The sequence below is a fragment of the Scleropages formosus genome, chromosome 23 (genome assembly GCF_900964775.1).
Source record: "Scleropages formosus chromosome 23, fSclFor1.1, whole genome shotgun sequence".
NCBI classification, from domain to species: Eukaryota; Metazoa; Chordata; class Actinopteri; order Osteoglossiformes; family Osteoglossidae; genus Scleropages; species Scleropages formosus.
The window spans coordinates 9,174,816-9,191,813 of record NC_041828.1 but is presented as its reverse complement, the minus strand read 5'-3'; the positions used below and the strand labels follow the sequence as shown (position 1 = coordinate 9,191,813).

Here is a 16,998-nt window from a genome sequence, read left to right as displayed (position 1 = left end):
ATGAGTGATGGATGAAAAGCTCTACGTCTGAGTACCAGATCACCCTTTTGCTCCTGGAAAACCATCTCAGTTTGTATCCAAGAACATCAATTTCAACTCTGCCACAAACCAGAAGTTTCCTTGAGGAAAATGGTCAATTTATTGACTTTACATTAATAAAGCATTAATGCATTTCCATGGTACAAAAGCCAGAGAATGGCATGATATCAATAGAATAACACAGGCAGAAATAAAATATCAGTTACCTGGCTGTATATTCAGTTGGCCTGGTAATACTGTATATCACAAATGTCATGGTAGGGCTACATTTATGAATATGTGTCATTATTTGTTGAAAAAAAATTCCACTTACTGATTGTTCATTTTTCACACTTCACAATGAGGGCTGTCAAATCTAAGTATATACTGTTGTAACACCACAGAATAAAAATACATCCATAATATCTGAGACAAAAGGTGGAGGATAAGCAAGTTACAGAAGCCAGTCTGAACACACCCAATATTCGCTGTTCTTGTCACGTTATATACATTGAGAAACCTGCTTCAGCATTCTTTTATCCATATCAAAAGCAGTAACATATTTTTAAGCTGGGAATAAATGAGATGCACTTTATATAAGTAATTATCTGAAATATCTGATAGTTGATATTGAGTTTGGTTTTATAGAAAATGCACTGAGGCCTCAAAACCAGAGTACAGCAAGGTGAATTTTTATTTATGCTGTGTGTTCATTGATAATGCTGGTGTAAACAATGTGTATAACAATAATTCTTATGAGTTCATACTACACTATGGAAAACGACACAATTAAATTATTTCATTTGATATAGATAGTCATGGAAAAATATGTAAAAGAAATAAGCAGTATTCAAGTTTATTATTCAGGTTAAAAGTTACTTATGCAAAAGTTAGTTTAACAAATTTTGTATTTGTTACTTCTGGTTTTTAAAATAACAGTAAAATGCAGAATAATGCTTGGTAAAATACTCATTTAATTTCTTAATATTTAAAATAACTTACTGTTACATCAATGTTATTATCATGGATGAGGGCGTGAGACCAAGGAGTTGGTGTGGACCCAATCGCGGGTTCGTTTACTGCGGTACGGACAAGGAGCAATCCAGGATCATAGTCGGGGACAGGAGTGGCTCGTTCGAGGCACAGACGTTGTTCTTGGGACGAGAGGGGAATCCAAGTCGGTCAGGCGAGGCAGGAGATCTGAAACCAGAAAGGCAGAAAACAAGGATCAAAGGGCAAAGAGGGACTGGAAGACCGAGGAGGTAAGTGGGGGTCCTTTTGCGAATCGCAGGAGAAGCAGGTTAACTCAACAAGGTTCCATAACCAGGTGAGCCAAGATGGCTTCTTTTATACCCTGCTGCTCTGATTCAGGACGGGGCGGTCCTTTGGCTCGAGGGTGTGGGCGAGACAGTTGTTAGTATTTCCAAATGAAGAAATAAGGTATTTGTACAAACATTTGTCTTAACAGCTCTCACAGCTGAATGTAATATAGCTGTATTAAAACTCTTCATTTGAAACAGCCAAAAGCTCTGTGGTGAAAAAAATAAAACACCATAATGCACTTTGATTTACTGTGTAATGGTAATCCAGCATCCAGCATTAAACAAAAAACATTTCACTTATGATTTATGGCCTGATGGCTACCTCATTAACAATTGAATTCTTCTTCTTCTTATTATTATTATTATTATTATTATTATTATTATTATTATTATTATTATTATTATTATTCCTCAGATGTTTGGTTATTGAACTGGTTATTTATGAATTTAGATCTCAACAAGAGACCAAAGAAATTGATCCAAGCACTTTGTGCAGGATATATGTGATTCTCATCAATGCCATCTTCTGAACTTCAGAGGAATTTGGTTGGCATGGGAGTATCTTCAATTTCTTAAAGAATATTGATGATGATGGTGATGATGATGATGATGCTATTATTATTATCAGTATTAGTAATAGTAGTAATGTTTCCAAATAATAATAATAATACACACACACACACACACACACACACACACACACACATTTCCAGAACCGCTTGTCCCATACGGGGTCACGGGGAACCGGAGCCTACCCGGCAACACAGGGCGTAAGGCCAGAGGGGGAGGGGACACACCCAGGACGGGACGCCAGTCCGTCGCAAGGCACCCCAAGTGGGACTCAAACCCCAGACCCACCGGAGAGTAGGACCCGGTCCAACCCACTGCGCCACCGCACCCCTTCCATAATAATAATAATTGAATGAAATATAGTAAAAATAATGCATATTATTACATATTAAAGAAATGAAACTTGCATTATAAGAAAAATGATCATTTGGTTTAATTCTATTTCTTTCTTTCATATCCATGGAATAATAGCATCATGGAATTTACACATTTATTTAATAGAAATGATATTATGCTAAAAGGTTTTTTAAATGCTAAACTGTATTTAATAAATTTAAGTTTGAAATGTAAATTTTGCTTTTGAGATTTCTCTAATTCTCAAATCCCTGTTAATGAATATTTACATTATGTGATTAATACATCTTAACAATGTTATTAATGAACAACATTTTTCTTTTTCCAGAGCAGGTGTGTATAAAGATGGATTTGTGTTTGCTGCAATATATTCTAGAGAAAATATAAACGGAAATTCCATAATTACAAAAAGAAGTTATTGTCGTGCCAGCCTTTCCCTAATGTCAGCTGTCTTCCATGTCACATGCATCACAAGCCACCTTAGATGTGTCTGGGTGCTAAAGGTCAGTATAAATACACTAACCCCCCACACACACCTGCACAGACTAACACCGATACCCAGTGACAGACGCCTTGCAACGCTGCCCCTTCTCCAGAGAAGAAGTTCAGGTACCATGAAGCTGAAGCTGCCAAACCCGGGTCTGGAAGACCGGATTCCAAGCCACCAGCAGCTGGAGAAGCTGGAGGTGGAGGAGGCTGGGGAGAGACCCAAATGGGACAACAAAGCCCAGTACATGCTGACCTGTGTGGGTTTCTGTGTCGGTCTGGGGAACGTCTGGAGGTTCCCTTACCTGTGCCAGAGCCACGGAGGAGGTAGGTGTAGGGGTGCTTGCTACTCTGGGGGCCTTCGGGTTCTTCCGTGAAATTTTACTTATATTGTCAGTGTATTCTAAAGCATTATTTTTTCCTACTCTTTCCGTATAGAAGAAACATTTGTGGCTGGACACATTATGCTGCAGGCCAACACTTGTCCTGGAATACGTAGGAGTGTCTCTGATATAAATGCTTGCGTATAGCAGCAACCAAACAGCATTCTCCGAGCTGTGTTCTTTCATGCCAGTAGGGTGTGTGTTTCTGGTCTTGAGGATTTATTTGAGTTATTGGCAACAAAAGCACATTGTTTAAAATGAGCTGAAAAAATGTGTTTTTCCTCCTGAAATGAAATATTTCAAGCACAGATTCTTGACTGGAGAGGTCACCTGTAAATAAATTTGACAGGGTGGGATAGAGTATCTATAAAATTAATGCTTGTAATAGAAGTTTCTAAACTGTATGTTGTTTCTTACACTCTTGAAAATATAATTAGAAAGTACTGGCTTGCAGGGTGAGGTTAGGACCTTAATAACTGGACTAATCACTTTCACCACAGAGGACCAAAATTTTGTATGCGAGAGTGGAGATAATTAGAAAAGCCTTATGGTCAAAGGTTCAGTGGAAAACTACAATCAAGCGAAAAACTGGTCACAACAGTTAATATACTCATAGAAAGTAGTTAGACATTAACATGAGTGGTAAATTTGCTTATGTAGGAGTTCTCTGTAGGAATGCATATGTAGGAAGACTGCTCCAGGAAATGTAATTTGACTTTTTTATCTAAGTTATTTAATATTTAATTTAATTTAATGTGTTTAATTTTCGAGGGGTGCGGTGGTGCAGTGGGTTGGACCGGGTCCTGCTCTCTGGTGGATCTGGGGTTCGAGTCCTGCTTGGGGTGCCTTGCGACGGCCTGGCGTCCCGTCCTGGGTGTGTCCCCTCCCCCCCCGGCCTTACACCCTTTTGTTGCCGGGTTAGGCTCCGACTCCCCGCGACCCTGTATGGGACAAGCGGTTCAGACAATGTGTTTAATTACTAAAATGTTATGGAATTCCATGATAGTCCTGCTTAAAAAAGCACAAGCTTTTCGTTCCAGCTTCCCGAATTTGGAAATTAACAGTGAAAATGAATTCATCAGTTAATAAATATGGGCAAAACTGCTTTAATTCCTTTTGCATTTAAGTGTTGCTGCATGCTGATTGAAAAACTTTTCCCTGTATTTGGAGGTGAAACTGTTCTGCCCCTTCAGCCTCAATAATTTGTAGAGGAATTGACCGATGGCTGACTGATGAAAAATGGACTGTGACTTGTGGTGAACTGTTTGTTGACTACAGCTCAGCATTTAACACCATAATTCCCTCCAAACTCACCACCAAGTTGGAGGACCTGGGACCGAGCTCATCTCTGTGCCAGTGGATCTCCAACTTTCTCACGGACAGACCACAAGCAGTTCGGGTGGGCAGACATGTCTCACCCTCCCTCACCCTCAGCACCGGAGCCCCACAGGGTTGCGTTCTGAGCCCCCTGCTGTACTCACTGTACACATATGACTGCGTGGCCACTTCCAACTTCACCGCCATAATCAAATTTGCTGACGACACTGTTGCGGTGGGCCTGATCCCTGACAACAACGAGAAGGCCTACCTGGAGGAGATAACACTCCTGGAGCACTGCTACCAGGAAAACAACCTCCTCATGAACGTCAGCAAGACTAAGGAGTTGATTGTGGACTTCAGCACAAAGCAGGAGAGGAGCTACCAACCCCTCATGATCAACGGGACTCCAGTGGAGAGACTGGACAGTTTTCGGTACCTGGGTGTTCACATCACGCAGGACTTGTCACGGTCCTGTCGTGTTAACGCCTTGGTGAAGAAGGCCCAGCAGCGTCTCTACCACCTTAGACGCTTGAGAGACTTCAGACTGCCCTCTAAGGTGCTACGGAACCTTTACACCTGCACCACTGAGAGTATCCTGACAGGAAGCATCACAGCCTGGTTTGGGAACAGCACCCAGCAGGACAGACGGGCTCTGCAGAGGGCGGTGCGCTCAGCTGAACGTACCATCTGAATGGAGCTCCATGACCTGCAGTCTATCTACAGCAAGCGATGCTGGAACAAGGCCAGGAAAACAGCGAAAGACCTCAGCCATCCGAGCAACGGACTCTTCTCTCTGTTGCGGTCGGGGAAGCGTTTCCGCTCCCTAAAGGCCAATACAGAGAGGATGAAGAGGAGCTTCTTCCGTCAGGTTGTTTGGGCCCTCAACCAAAACAATACCAAGGACTAAAAACCAGTCACCTCCAGGAACCAATCCACCTCTGCTATTCCATTTCATATACAAACTCAAACTGAACTACCTGCGCAATCTTGCACGTTACATTGCACTGTTGCACACCACATTGCACTACATCTTATGCCGCAGAAATTTTTATAATTCATTGCACATAGATTGTATATTTTTTTTTTTAGATTTTAGCACCTGTTATTTGTCCTTTTGGATTGTTATGTCGGACAGCTGCATAAAAGCATTTCACTGCACGTCGTACTGTGCGTGGTTGTGTATGTGACAAATAAAATTTGAATTTGAATTTGAGCTGTGCTCCTTTACAGTAACCATTTATATTACCTCTGTTTCCAGGAGCGTTCATGATCCCCTTCCTGATCCTGCTGGTTCTGGAGGGAATCCCACTTCTCCACTTGGAGTTTGCCATTGGCCAGCGCCTGAGGAAGGGCAGTGTGGGAGTGTGGACAGCCATTCACCCCTATCTCACTGGTGTCGGTGAGTCCAACATAACCAGAACCTCACCAGTTCCAGGCAAACAGAACCGTATTCCAACATTCACACCTGACAGGAAAAGAATGGTGCATATGCTTGTAAAATACAATATTACACACATGTACCATCCCAGACAATTTTACATATTGTGTAATATTTACTGATTTGTATCCCACAGGAATAGCATCCATGTTCGTCTGCTTCCTAGTTAGTTTGTACTACAACACCATCATTGCCTGGGTTTTGTGGTATTTGTTCAACTCCTTCCAGGACCCGCTGCCTTGGAATCAGTGTCCTGTCAACGAAAATCAGACTGGTAAGGTATTTTAATGTAGATAAATGTTTTTTTAAGGTGGCGCAGTGGGTTGGACCGCAGTCCTCCTCTCCGGTGGGTCTGGGGTTCGAGTCCCGCTTGGGGTGCCTTGCGGCGGACTGGCGTCCCGTCCTGGGTGTGTCCCCTTCCCCCTCCGGCCTTACGCCCTGTGTTACCGGGTTGGCTCCGGTTCCCCGTGACCCCGTAAGGGACAAGCGGTTCTGAAGATGTGTGTGTGTGTGTGTGTGTGTTTTTTTAAATAGTCTTGGCAGAATAAGAAACGTGTGGTATGGTCGTACAGCGAGTAATGCTGGTGCCTTTCAGCTTCTAGTCTGTGGTTTTGGGTTTGGGGTACAAATCTGGCTCTGTCTATGGGAAGTTTGCACATTCTCCCAACATTTATGTTGGTCTCCTGCAAAATTCAAAAACTATGCAAAACGGAAAGTGCTGTCAAACCATTTCCGTACCTTGCCCTGCCTTGACAACGATGGAAATGGAACAGGGATTAACTTAGAAGACACAGTTTGGTTTAAGCCAAAATGTGAGTATCCCCTTCAGCCACCATACTGAACCTTGTGCCATTCTACAGAACTGGTGTCAGAGTGTGCACGGAGCTCCCCAGTGGACTACTTCTGGTACAGGGAGACGCTCAACACCTCGGCCGCCATAGAGGATGCTGGCGGCCTGCAGTGGTGGATGGTTCTGTGCCTGTTGTGCGCCTGGATTGTGCTCTATGTCTGCTGCATCCGGGGTATCGAGACCACTGGCAAGGTACATTGTCCCATCCTCAAGGTCACCGTAGAACCTGCACACATGCAGAGTCTAGTGTCAGTGTCCGGTGGTGTTCATTCACATCTCAGGGATATTGCTCTGTGTCCGCAGGCTGTGTACGTGACTTCCACCCTACCCTATGTGGTCCTCACCATCTTCCTCATACGAGGCTTGACTCTCAAAGGTTCCTTTACTGGGATAAAGTTCCTCTTTACCCCAAATGTTAGTGTGCTTTTCTGTTGTACCAAATGATCCTCTTACTCTCTGTAAATGTAATGGCACGTTGATTACATAGACCTTATTTTTCTCTGTGTCCATTTCCTCAGGTGACAGAAATAGCAAATCCGGCTACCTGGCTGGATGCAGGGGCACAGGTGTTCTACTCATTTGGACTTGCTTGGGGGGGTCTCATCTCTTTCTCCAGCTACAACTCAATCCAGTAAGCCCAGTTACAAGCAGTTATGGCAGGCCCAGTCACCTTGATTACAGATCATATTTCATTTTATGTTGATCACCTTTGGTCAAGGACACAAGAAGGAGTTGCATTTGCTACAGATATTAGAAAATTTGGCAATGCAACATTTGCTTTTTTCTTCAGCAACAACTGTGAACAGGATGCTGTAATTATTTCAATAATCAACGGCTTCACTTCTGTCTATGCTGCCACTGTCATCTACTCCATCATTGGCTTCCGTGCAACCGAGAAGTATGAAGACTGTCTTAACCGGTACATTTCGTCCACAGTCCAACTCTACATACATAAAGGCACAGCAGGCAGTCCTGCAGTGATCCCTGGATCTGCTATGGGCTGTCAAGTGTAAAAAAGGTTTTTAATTTCCTCTGTTTTTTTATAGAAACATTGTTTCACTGATAAATGCTTTAGAACTTCCTGAAGGCAGCATCACAGCAAGTAACTATAAGGAGGTTCAGAATTTCAGCAGTAATTCTTCTCAGATCATTCACAAGCTGAACCTGAAGACCTGTGACATGCAAACTTTCCTTAATGAGGTACTGCCATTTTGATCCACACATGTATGAGTATTAAATGTAGCACATCTCAAATTTTAAAAAAACAAGAATTTAAAAAATCATTTGTATCGTTTTTTTTATCCCCTTTGCTCCAAATCATTGACCCTCTTTGTGTGAATTATAATTTGTGGACTTTTAATTTTTTTCATGCATGGAATTTTTCTTTAAAAGGACTTAAAATTGAAGATAAAAAAGCCAAGGTATGTTCTCTTCTTGCTGGGTGATGAGTCTGAGTCATCTCTTCTTTCTTCCAGGGTGTCGAGGGAACAGGTCTAGCCTTCATTGTGTTCACAGAGGCAATCACCAAGATGCCTGTGTCTCCTCTGTGGTCCATCCTATTCTTCACCATGCTCTTCTGTCTTGGGCTCTCAACTATGTTTGGGACCATTGAGGGTGTGATTGTACCCTTGAAAGACCTCAAAATCTTCCCCAAAAAATGGCCCAAAGAGGCTCTGACAGGTAGGTGAGAACAAAAATCATTATCACCTCCACTGGAGACTCGCAGCATCCACTACCTCATGCCATCACGAACATCAGCATGGTTCTTTCTTTATCACAGGTTTGACTTGTCTGGTATCCTTCCTCATCGCCCTCATATTTGTACAACGGTCAGGAAACTACTGGCTGGCCCTCTTCGACAGCTTTGCTGGTTCCATTCCATTACTGATCATTGCCTTCTGTGAGATGGTGGCTGTGGTTTACCTCTACGGGATAGACAGGTGAGTGAACAAGGTCAGTGATTACTTGTACCTATACTGTTTTAGCTTTTCGACATATCTGACAGTTCAAAAATGTGACAGCACTGTATTCACAAGACAAAAATACTCCAAAATGAACTGAAAATGAGCAAAGGACCTGATATATACTACATGACCACATTCCTGACAGGTTTAACAAGGACATCGAGTTCATGATTGGCCACAAGCCCAATATTTTTTGGCAAGTCACATGGAGGGTGATCAGTCCCCTCATTGTGCTGATGATCTTTGTCTTCTACATCCTCACCACAGTCAGTGTGGAGTTCACCTACATTGCGTGGGACCCTAGCTCAGTATGTATTACTGTTGTTCCATTGTAATTTCTTAGCTTTGAAAGTATACGGTACATTTATAATGATATGAATTGATGCAATACTGCATTTCAATGTTTAGCATTTCAAGGAAAAAATGTAAGTTGTAGGAATTGAGATTACATTTATTTATTACATGAGTATGTGTGAGTGTGTGTGAGATAAATGTGATTTATGTTTTAGTATCATTAAATGAGATTTAAATATTTCTTTTCAATGTTATAAATGACTTTAAAAACTCTTGAAAAGTGCTCATTTCATATTGCTCTTTTATTTGTATCAACAACTACATATTTTTTATTTTGCTCGTCTTTTTTTGCAGGAAGTCTTTCCTACTATGCTGAAGTTAAATTACCCAGATTGGATTTATGTTATAATCTTTATCTTGGCTGGGGTCCCAAGCTTTACAGTTCCATTTTTTGCTTTCTCCAAAATCCTCTGGAACTCTATCTTGAACACAAAGAGTAATTACAAAAAAGAGAACATCCACATTTCCACCAAAATATGAATGAGCCAAAAATAGTTGGGCCAGATACTCATCAGATCTATCGGTCTATCGCTTTTATTTTTCATTTTTGTATGTAACATGTGATACAAAGAGGGACATGGTGGCATGACAGCTAAAGCCAGTGCTGCACAGCTCTTAAGCTGCTTGGTGGGGACACCTGGTGGTGCAGTGATTAAAGCCACTGCCTTTGGACAGGCCAAAGGTCACAGGTTTGAGCCTCACCTTCAAGCAAGGTACTTACCCTGAATTGCTCCAGTAAAATTACCAAGCTGTGTAAATGGGTAAATAATAGTAGGTGCATTAATACTGTAAGTTGCTTTGGAGAAAAGCATCAGCTAAATGGGTGTGGGGTTGGAGCCCAGATCATGGTGGGTGGAGTTTGTATGTCTTTTCCTGTGTTTGTAGGCCTGGAAAACACACTGGCACACCTCTTCTGTTTGTCCCTTGCCTTGGAAGCCGCACAAGCGGTAAATATAATTCATTTCGGACTCAATGACACTTCCATCCACCCATATGACACAAAAAAATGCCTAGTTGGACAAAAAAAGTCAAAAATTCTTTGCACATTGTTTAAATCTAACAGTGTTAGATTAACCATTGGACTTTCCAAAATTTTGTGTTGCCACTATGTCATAATTTTTTAAATACAAGAAATCTTCACTCTTCAGCCCCTGCAAATGTCATTCTCATGTGTATTGTACATAAGAGGCAAAAAAAACAATTACATTTAATAAGTGACATTCAAATTGCAAATGACATGTTCAAATATTTATTTCTTTATTTAGCAATGAATGTCATAGAAAGCATGAATCGGTAGTAATGTGTTCTAGTATCAGAAGTTTACTAAAAATAAATTAATTTTTAAAAATTCAAGATAGTAGATGTTGTTAGTAGTTGCTGTGCACTGTCTTCTTTCCACATCCTTTAAAACTAAGACATATTGTCAAAGTGTACCAAACTACAGACTGTATACTATAAGCGACAAAAACACAATAAAATGTTATGATTCTTCCTGCTATGGATTTCAGACACATGGTCGTCCATTGATTTGTGGTTTTTTTAGATAAAGTTATTACTTCCTCCTGAAATTTTTACCTGTGGAACCAAGTTATCCATTAAACAGCATCTTTGTACAATGAAATGATGAAATCATTGTCACATGGCTCCCTCCCTTCTTTGTGCCCACCTTTAAAAAGTATATAAATACCACTTCCGTGACACTTCTGTTAGACAAAACAACAGGTGAGCACAAAACAATCACGGCATGTACTGGAGGGTGGTGAAAACCTAAGGATGAGCGAAACAGGCAAGAGTGTCACAGGTGAAGAGCGTGCCAAATGGGACAACAAGATTCAGTACCTGCTCACGTGCATTGGATTTGCTGTGGGTCTGGGCAATGTTTGGCGGTTCCCTTACTTGTGCCAGACTTATGGAGGAGGTAGGCAACAAAGAAGTCTGCTATCTGTGGTGCAATGTTGTGGTCAATGCTTGTGGTCCATGAAGCTCAGATAAATATATTAGATGCCATTATCAATGAAGTATGTAGTTGTGCACAAGCATGTTTTCCAGATGTCTGATAGAGCCTTGGATATGTGACACCACTGCAAGATACACCTGGTAGCTGGCAGGCAATATGCTGCGTTGAGTTTGCTTGTCCTCCACAGTTCTCCTTGGTGCTCTGGTTTCCTTCCACCAGAGCACTCACATACTATTTTTCAAGTGGATTAGTTCACCTTAATTGCTCATAGAGTGTGTCTGGGTGTCAGTGGCTACCCTACACCAGACTGGCATCTCTTTCAGGGTGTAATCTTAATGCCTTTATGCCATATACTTCCAGAAAAGGCTGCACACCAACCCAACCCAACTGTCATATGAGTGGTATGGTCTTGAAATGGTTTGACTGGACCTGTGTAACTTATGTTGACTTTATGAAGTATGGCTTCTTGACTGATAACATGTTGAAAGGTATTTCTAACTTTTAATCCATTCAGTTTCACAGTACTCTCCTCACATTCTGCTGCATCTGACCTGGCAGGTGCCTTCCTGATCCCCTACCTGATTGCACTTGTGTTTGAGGGTCTCCCCTTGCTATACCTTGAGCTCGCCATTGGGCAAAAGTTACGGAAAGGGAGCATTGGTGTATGGAACACAATCTCACCCTATCTGGGTGGAGTAGGTAGGAGCTCTTGGTGGTTATGGAGAATGTATTTGTACTTTCATGTAATGGAGATTATGTCAAAGATGTTTTAACCAGTTTATACAAGCAATTGACACACTATACTTGTAGACAACACCAAAAAATATATATATAAATCATGAAAACACGCCGTTTCAATAGCTGTTCATAAAAGCTGTTCTGAAATTAAACTATGATTTTTATGTGTTATTCATGGATAACAATTTGTGTCTTCTGTATTAATTGACATTATAGTCAAAGATTGGAAGTAACTTCCAATATGTTTTTTTCTGAAAAATGCAGAAATTGTAAAAATTTACAGCATACCAAAAGGCAGATGCATATAGAAATTGGTAACTCGTATATGTACCGCCATATAAATGTTTCAAGCTCTCTGTTTCACATGCTCGGTGCAGTATTGTGTACTGAAAGGCCAAAGTCAAGCCCATAATGCAAGTTAACGTCACAGAACACAAAAATCTGATTCCCGTTTATTACAGTATAATTTCTCGGAAAGCAATATAACCATTCGCGCTAGGCACCGTGCTGCTTAACTGCCCTACATGTAAAGGTCAGAGCAGACACCACTGGGTCTTGATTCTGCTTCTCCCATTGATTAGGTGTTGCATCTATGATTGTCTCCTTTCTGGTGTCCCTATTCTACAACACCCTCCTGGCCTGGGTCCTGTGGTATTTCTTCCACTCCTTTGAGGAACCGTTGCCTTGGAAAGAGTGTCCTTTTGAGTCTGTCACAGGTACAGATATTAACGTTCCTTGACGAAGAATGTACTGTATATGTAGAGGACTAGATATAGACTGCATATGCTACTGCAAACCGTAATAACGTAGCTGTTTAATATTTAATAAAATGAAGCTGAATAAAGATTAGTGAAATCACTGTGGTCATGCAGAATATAGGAAAGAGTGTGAGGACAGCACGCCAGTGAACTACTTCTGGTACCGCAAGACACTGAACATAACAGCCAACATTGAGACCAATGGCCCTCTCCAGTGGCAGATAATACTATGCCTGGCAACGGCTTGGGCCATAGTTTACATTTGCTTCATTCGTGGAATTGAGACCATCGGAAAGGTAGGCTTCACCTCTCCACAGCAAGACATACAATGAATAAGCATGAGTCTTTAATGGCATGAGTCGAGGCTGGTTGGCTTTGTTGAAAAGGACCGTGTTTGTGTTGCATTTACATAGGCAGTGTACATCACAGCAACATTCCCCTACCTGGTGCTCACCATCTTCCTCATTCGTGCCCTGACTCTTCCTGGGGCTACCAGTGGCCTCATGTACCTGTTTACCCCAGAAGTGAGTCCTGTGCTGTATAAAACTGCATCTATGACCCAAAGATGAGTCATGATTAAATGTGAATGCACTTCTTCACCTTCACTGGTGTGAGCTTGGATTACAAATTCAACGAATGTTGTGAAATTTTTCTTTTGTGTTAGTGGGAGACACTAAAGAACCCCAAAGTGTGGCTCGACGCGGCCACTCAAATTTTCTTCTCCTTATCGTTAGCTTTTGGGGGACTCATCGCTTTCTCCAGTTACAATCCTCCTAAGTAAGTCCCTCTTTAAGTTTATTCCTTTTTAGGAAGTGATTGAATAAATCCATCCTTTTCTCGTATCTCAGAAGCTCTACTGAAGACTTGCAGCTTCCTTCACTAACCTGCTCAGGGCTCCAGATCACACACATATTTCTAGAGAGGCTAATCTATTTAAATATTGAACCCTTGAGAAATTTGAATTCTATAAAACAGTTTTCTTCCCTACAGCGATCGCTGTAGCACCTGACTATGGTTTTAGACATGTTTCTGTTTCAGGAACAACTGTGAGATGGATGCTTTGCTTGTAGGGTGTATTAATAGTGCAACATCCCTCTATGCTTCAATCCCAATTTTTTCCATTCTGGGGTTTAAGGCTCATTCGGACTCCAATAATTGCCAGTACAGGTGAGTAACTATCACAAATGTTCAAATGATTCTGACAGAATCAGGTTTTAAAGTATTTTGTTTGCTGCTTGGGAGTATGGTGGCGCAGTGGGTTGGACCAAGTCCTTCTCTCTAGTGGGTCTGGGGTTTGAATCCTGCTTGGGGTGCCTTGTGACAGAGTGGTGTCCTGTCCTGGGTGTGTCCCCACCCCCTCCAGCCTTATGCCCTGTGTTGCCAGGTTGGGCTCTGGCTCCCTGCGACCCTGAATGGGACAAGCGGTTCAAACAGTGTGTGTACTGCTTCTTCTAAGGTCAAATAAATAACTAAATAAAATTATTTGAAATTATCAATAATTATTTGGGGGGGCATGGTAGCGTGGCGGGTCTGGGGTTTGAGCCCTGCTTGGGGTGCCTTGTGGTGAACCGTGTCCTGTCCAGGGTGTGTCCTCTCCCCTTCAGCCTTGTGCCCTGCATCACCGGGTTAGGCTCCAGCTTGCTGCAACCCTGCTTGGGACAAGAGGTTGCGGATATTGTAAAAAAAAAATTATTTGAAATGATTGAGAGCTGCATCCATTAATTTGTATTTTTTTCTCACTCTATTACAGAAATATTTTGGCTTTAACAAATGAATTTGACATTGGCGATCAGAATATAACCCTTGAGAACTATGATAACTGGCTGAAAGATCTCAATGGAACATATGCTGACAGAGTTGCTCGCCTGGACCTGAAAGACTGTAATATTGAAAGCTTCCTTGAGCAGGTACCATAATTCATATTTTGTTGACACTGATCTGAAGCCATAAGGTACTTTTTATGAACTGAAAACAGAAATCACTTAACCTGTATAAAGTGCTATAATTCCATTAATAATTAATTATTTTAAACTGTCTTTGAAAGTTGAAATAAGGTTAAGTTTCTGTATGAATGCAAGAGTGTGTCTTTGAGTGTGTTTGCTGGATGACGTGAAATGTCTTTTTGATTTTGTGTGCTTGTATGCTTGTGCCTGTCCGACTTCCTATCATCCCTACCGTGCACGATTGACTCCCCAACCCAGAGTGCCTCTGGAACCGGCTTGGCGTTCATTGTGTTCACCGAGGCAGTGATTGAGATGCCTGGCTCACAGGTGTGGGCTGTGCTCTTCTTCATCATGCTCTTCAGCCTCGGGCTGTCCTCTATGTTTGGGAACCTGGAGGGTGTCCTGACACCCCTGCTGGACCTCAATATGGTGCCCAAGTGGATGCCTAAGGAGCTCTTTACAGGTATAACTATGGAGCAGGATGGCTGTCCTCATTTGGTGAATTCTGATCTCGCTTATGTATGCCAGACAACCCACTCATCAGGTTCAGATGATTGCTTTATTGCTCATCATGCTGTAGAATTCAGCAAATGAAAGTACTCCCTTTAACCACTTTCTGTTAGACTACAATGAAATGTATTTGAAATTATTTCAAATTCTGCCAGAATTTTCCTTAACAATGTTTTGTTCCACTTTCTGCAAATCTGTCAGGGCTGCTGTGCGTGGTGTCTTTCACAGTCGCCCTTATCTTCACAATGGGCTCTGGAAACTACTGGCTGGAGATCTTCAACAGTTATGTGGGCTCTGTGCCCTTGCTTGTCATAGCTTTCTTTGAGATCATTGCAGTGGCTTATATTTACGGGATCAGAAGGTAAGATGTAGCATTCACTACCATGAACACCATACTCTTTAAACTATTTTTATGCATATTTTCACAATGCACCTCTTTCATACACCCAGATTCCTAGTTTTACTTACTCTTTTCTGTTCCTTCCATAGCAGTGTTTCTATATACAAGATGACTTTATATGATGTATACTGCTCATATACCCTGCCACAAAAACTTCCTGAGGTTCAATACAGAACAACAGCTGGGTGCATTTGCTCACAGGTTCAGCTGTGATATTGAGGAAATGACTGGATCGAAGCCCAACATCTTCTGGCAGGCGTGTTGGACAGTGGTCAGCCCCTTGATGCTACTGGTGGTGTTTGTGGCATATGTAGTAATTCAGGCAATGGAACACCCCACTTACCCAGCATGGAACCCAGAATATGTATGTACAAAGAGGGTTAACTACCGTGCACATCTAACAAAGAGTTTATTACTCACCAAACAATATAAAGCCACAGCCATGCATACACGTGAGACACAACATAAAACTAACCAAACTGTACAACTTTTAGAGCCCAGATTGTATATGAAACAATATCAAGCCATAAACAAATATACTATATAATGTCAATCTTGTTCCATAAATGTAAATGAAATGAGTGCAGAATCAAATGACCGAGAGTTTGCATTTCTAGGTGGATTTCCCAATGACGGAGGACCAGCCCTACCCAGACTGGGTTTTTGCTATATGTGTGTTGCTGTCCACTCTGCCCTGCATTCCCATTCCCATCGTCGCCTTGTACAAGTTCATCCAATTTACGGTGCAGAAAAGCAGGAGGGAGCATCCAGGACAGAACCCTTACGAGAATGATGGCTATTTATCAGACTTGTAAACAACGCTCTTTACCAGTTTTAGAAATCAAGCCTATATGTTCCCCTCTATTTATGAATGTGCTACTTCAGCTAATAACTCACTTTGGAAAGTGGAAATCTTGAAGAGTAGGTCTGAAGATGTTTATAGGCACACCTCCGTAGTCAATGAGGAAGTAACCGCATGCTGGAATTAACACAAAAGTCAGGGAAGAGTGCTGATAAAAGCATTTTTAGAAAAGTGTGATTAATGAAATTATTTTGTCAATCTAGCTTGTGTATCAGCATACTATAAATGTTATAATTGTCAAAGTGAGTGTATGCATGCTGTAACAGGTGGAGATTGAAAATACATGGATCAGTAGTAACTGTCAGGCAAAGGTGAAAAATAGCTACCAGAGTGCTTCTTATGTGAGCTCTTATGTGAGCCGGAAACACAGAATTCAAAATCATAAACCTGCACTTTTCCCCAAGGACAGTGCATTTCCATGAAACAGCAGCAATAGAACCCCATAATGGAGGTACAAACAGCACAGGCCTTATTTTATGGACCCTCTGGCTGCTTGGCAACTGCAGTGGTTCTTTTATATTGGAAAGAAAAAAGGTGACAAATTCAGCTAACGCAAGAAGCTAAAGAATTGAATGTATTTAAACTGATCCAGTGTTAATCATTGAATATTTGCCAGATAACATTACAATTGTGTCTTGATTGTTCTCTTGTCTACAGCCTTAAATTGTTTAATTAAATATGTACAATAAACATTAAAGATGCAAACAAAACACGTACAGTAACCCCAAATACAACATACACAATGTTAAAACTTACCATACAACAATATTC

General features: G+C 41.5%; 2 protein-coding genes across 3 annotated transcripts; both read left to right on the top strand.

Moving 5' to 3' along the window:
- Nucleotides 1-2,878: 2,878 nt before the first annotated feature.
- LOC108933302 (sodium-dependent neutral amino acid transporter B(0)AT1-like) lies at nt 2,879-9,539 on the top strand. Its single transcript, XM_029248499.1, has 12 exons — nt 2,879-3,077; nt 5,712-5,852; nt 6,028-6,165; nt 6,752-6,933; nt 7,045-7,155; nt 7,260-7,372; nt 7,532-7,660; nt 7,788-7,941; nt 8,217-8,421; nt 8,522-8,681; nt 8,851-9,013; nt 9,354-9,539. The coding sequence occupies exons 1-12, from the start codon at nt 2,879-2,881 to the stop codon at nt 9,537-9,539; spliced, it is 1,881 nt and encodes a 626-aa protein (XP_029104332.1).
- Nucleotides 9,540-10,710: 1,171 nt separating this feature from the next.
- slc6a18 (solute carrier family 6 member 18) lies at nt 10,711-16,982 on the top strand. 2 transcript variants are annotated; one of them, XM_018750476.1, is made up of 12 exons: nt 10,714-10,977; nt 11,575-11,715; nt 12,336-12,470; nt 12,627-12,808; nt 12,926-13,036; nt 13,177-13,289; nt 13,551-13,679; nt 14,263-14,419; nt 14,714-14,918; nt 15,167-15,326; nt 15,567-15,729; nt 15,983-16,982. In XM_018750476.1, the coding sequence occupies exons 1-12, from the start codon at nt 10,833-10,835 to the stop codon at nt 16,178-16,180; spliced, it is 1,839 nt and encodes a 612-aa protein (XP_018605992.1). In that variant the 5' UTR covers nt 10,714-10,832; the 3' UTR covers nt 16,181-16,982. The 2 variants fall into 2 exon arrangements, with proteins under 2 accessions (XP_018605993.1, XP_018605992.1); XM_018750477.1 differs by lacking the exon at nt 15,983-16,982 and having other exon boundaries at nt 10,711-10,977; nt 15,455-15,658.
- Nucleotides 16,983-16,998: the final 16 nt, after the last annotated feature.

What these genes read in the sequence shown, in the direction of transcription:
- slc6a18 (XM_018750476.1), top strand. Translation starts at nt 10,833, where the DNA reads ATGAGCGAAACAGGCAAGAGTGTCACAGGTGAAGAGCGTGCCAAATGG. An exon ending in ACCCTATCTGGGTGGAGTAG is followed by an intron (nt 11,716 to 12,335) that starts GTAGGAGCTCTT and finishes CCCATTGATTAG; the next exon opens with GTGTTGCATCTATGATTGTC. An exon ending in GCCTAAGGAGCTCTTTACAG is followed by an intron (nt 14,919 to 15,166) that starts GTATAACTATGG and finishes CAAATCTGTCAG; the next exon opens with GGCTGCTGTGCGTGGTGTCT.
- LOC108933302 (XM_029248499.1), top strand. Translation starts at nt 2,879, where the DNA reads ATGAAGCTGAAGCTGCCAAACCCGGGTCTGGAAGACCGGATTCCAAGC. An exon ending in GTATCGAGACCACTGGCAAG is followed by an intron (nt 6,934 to 7,044) that starts GTACATTGTCCC and finishes CTGTGTCCGCAG; the next exon opens with GCTGTGTACGTGACTTCCAC. An exon ending in TTGCGTGGGACCCTAGCTCA is followed by an intron (nt 9,014 to 9,353) that starts GTATGTATTACT and finishes CTTTTTTTGCAG; the next exon opens with GAAGTCTTTCCTACTATGCT.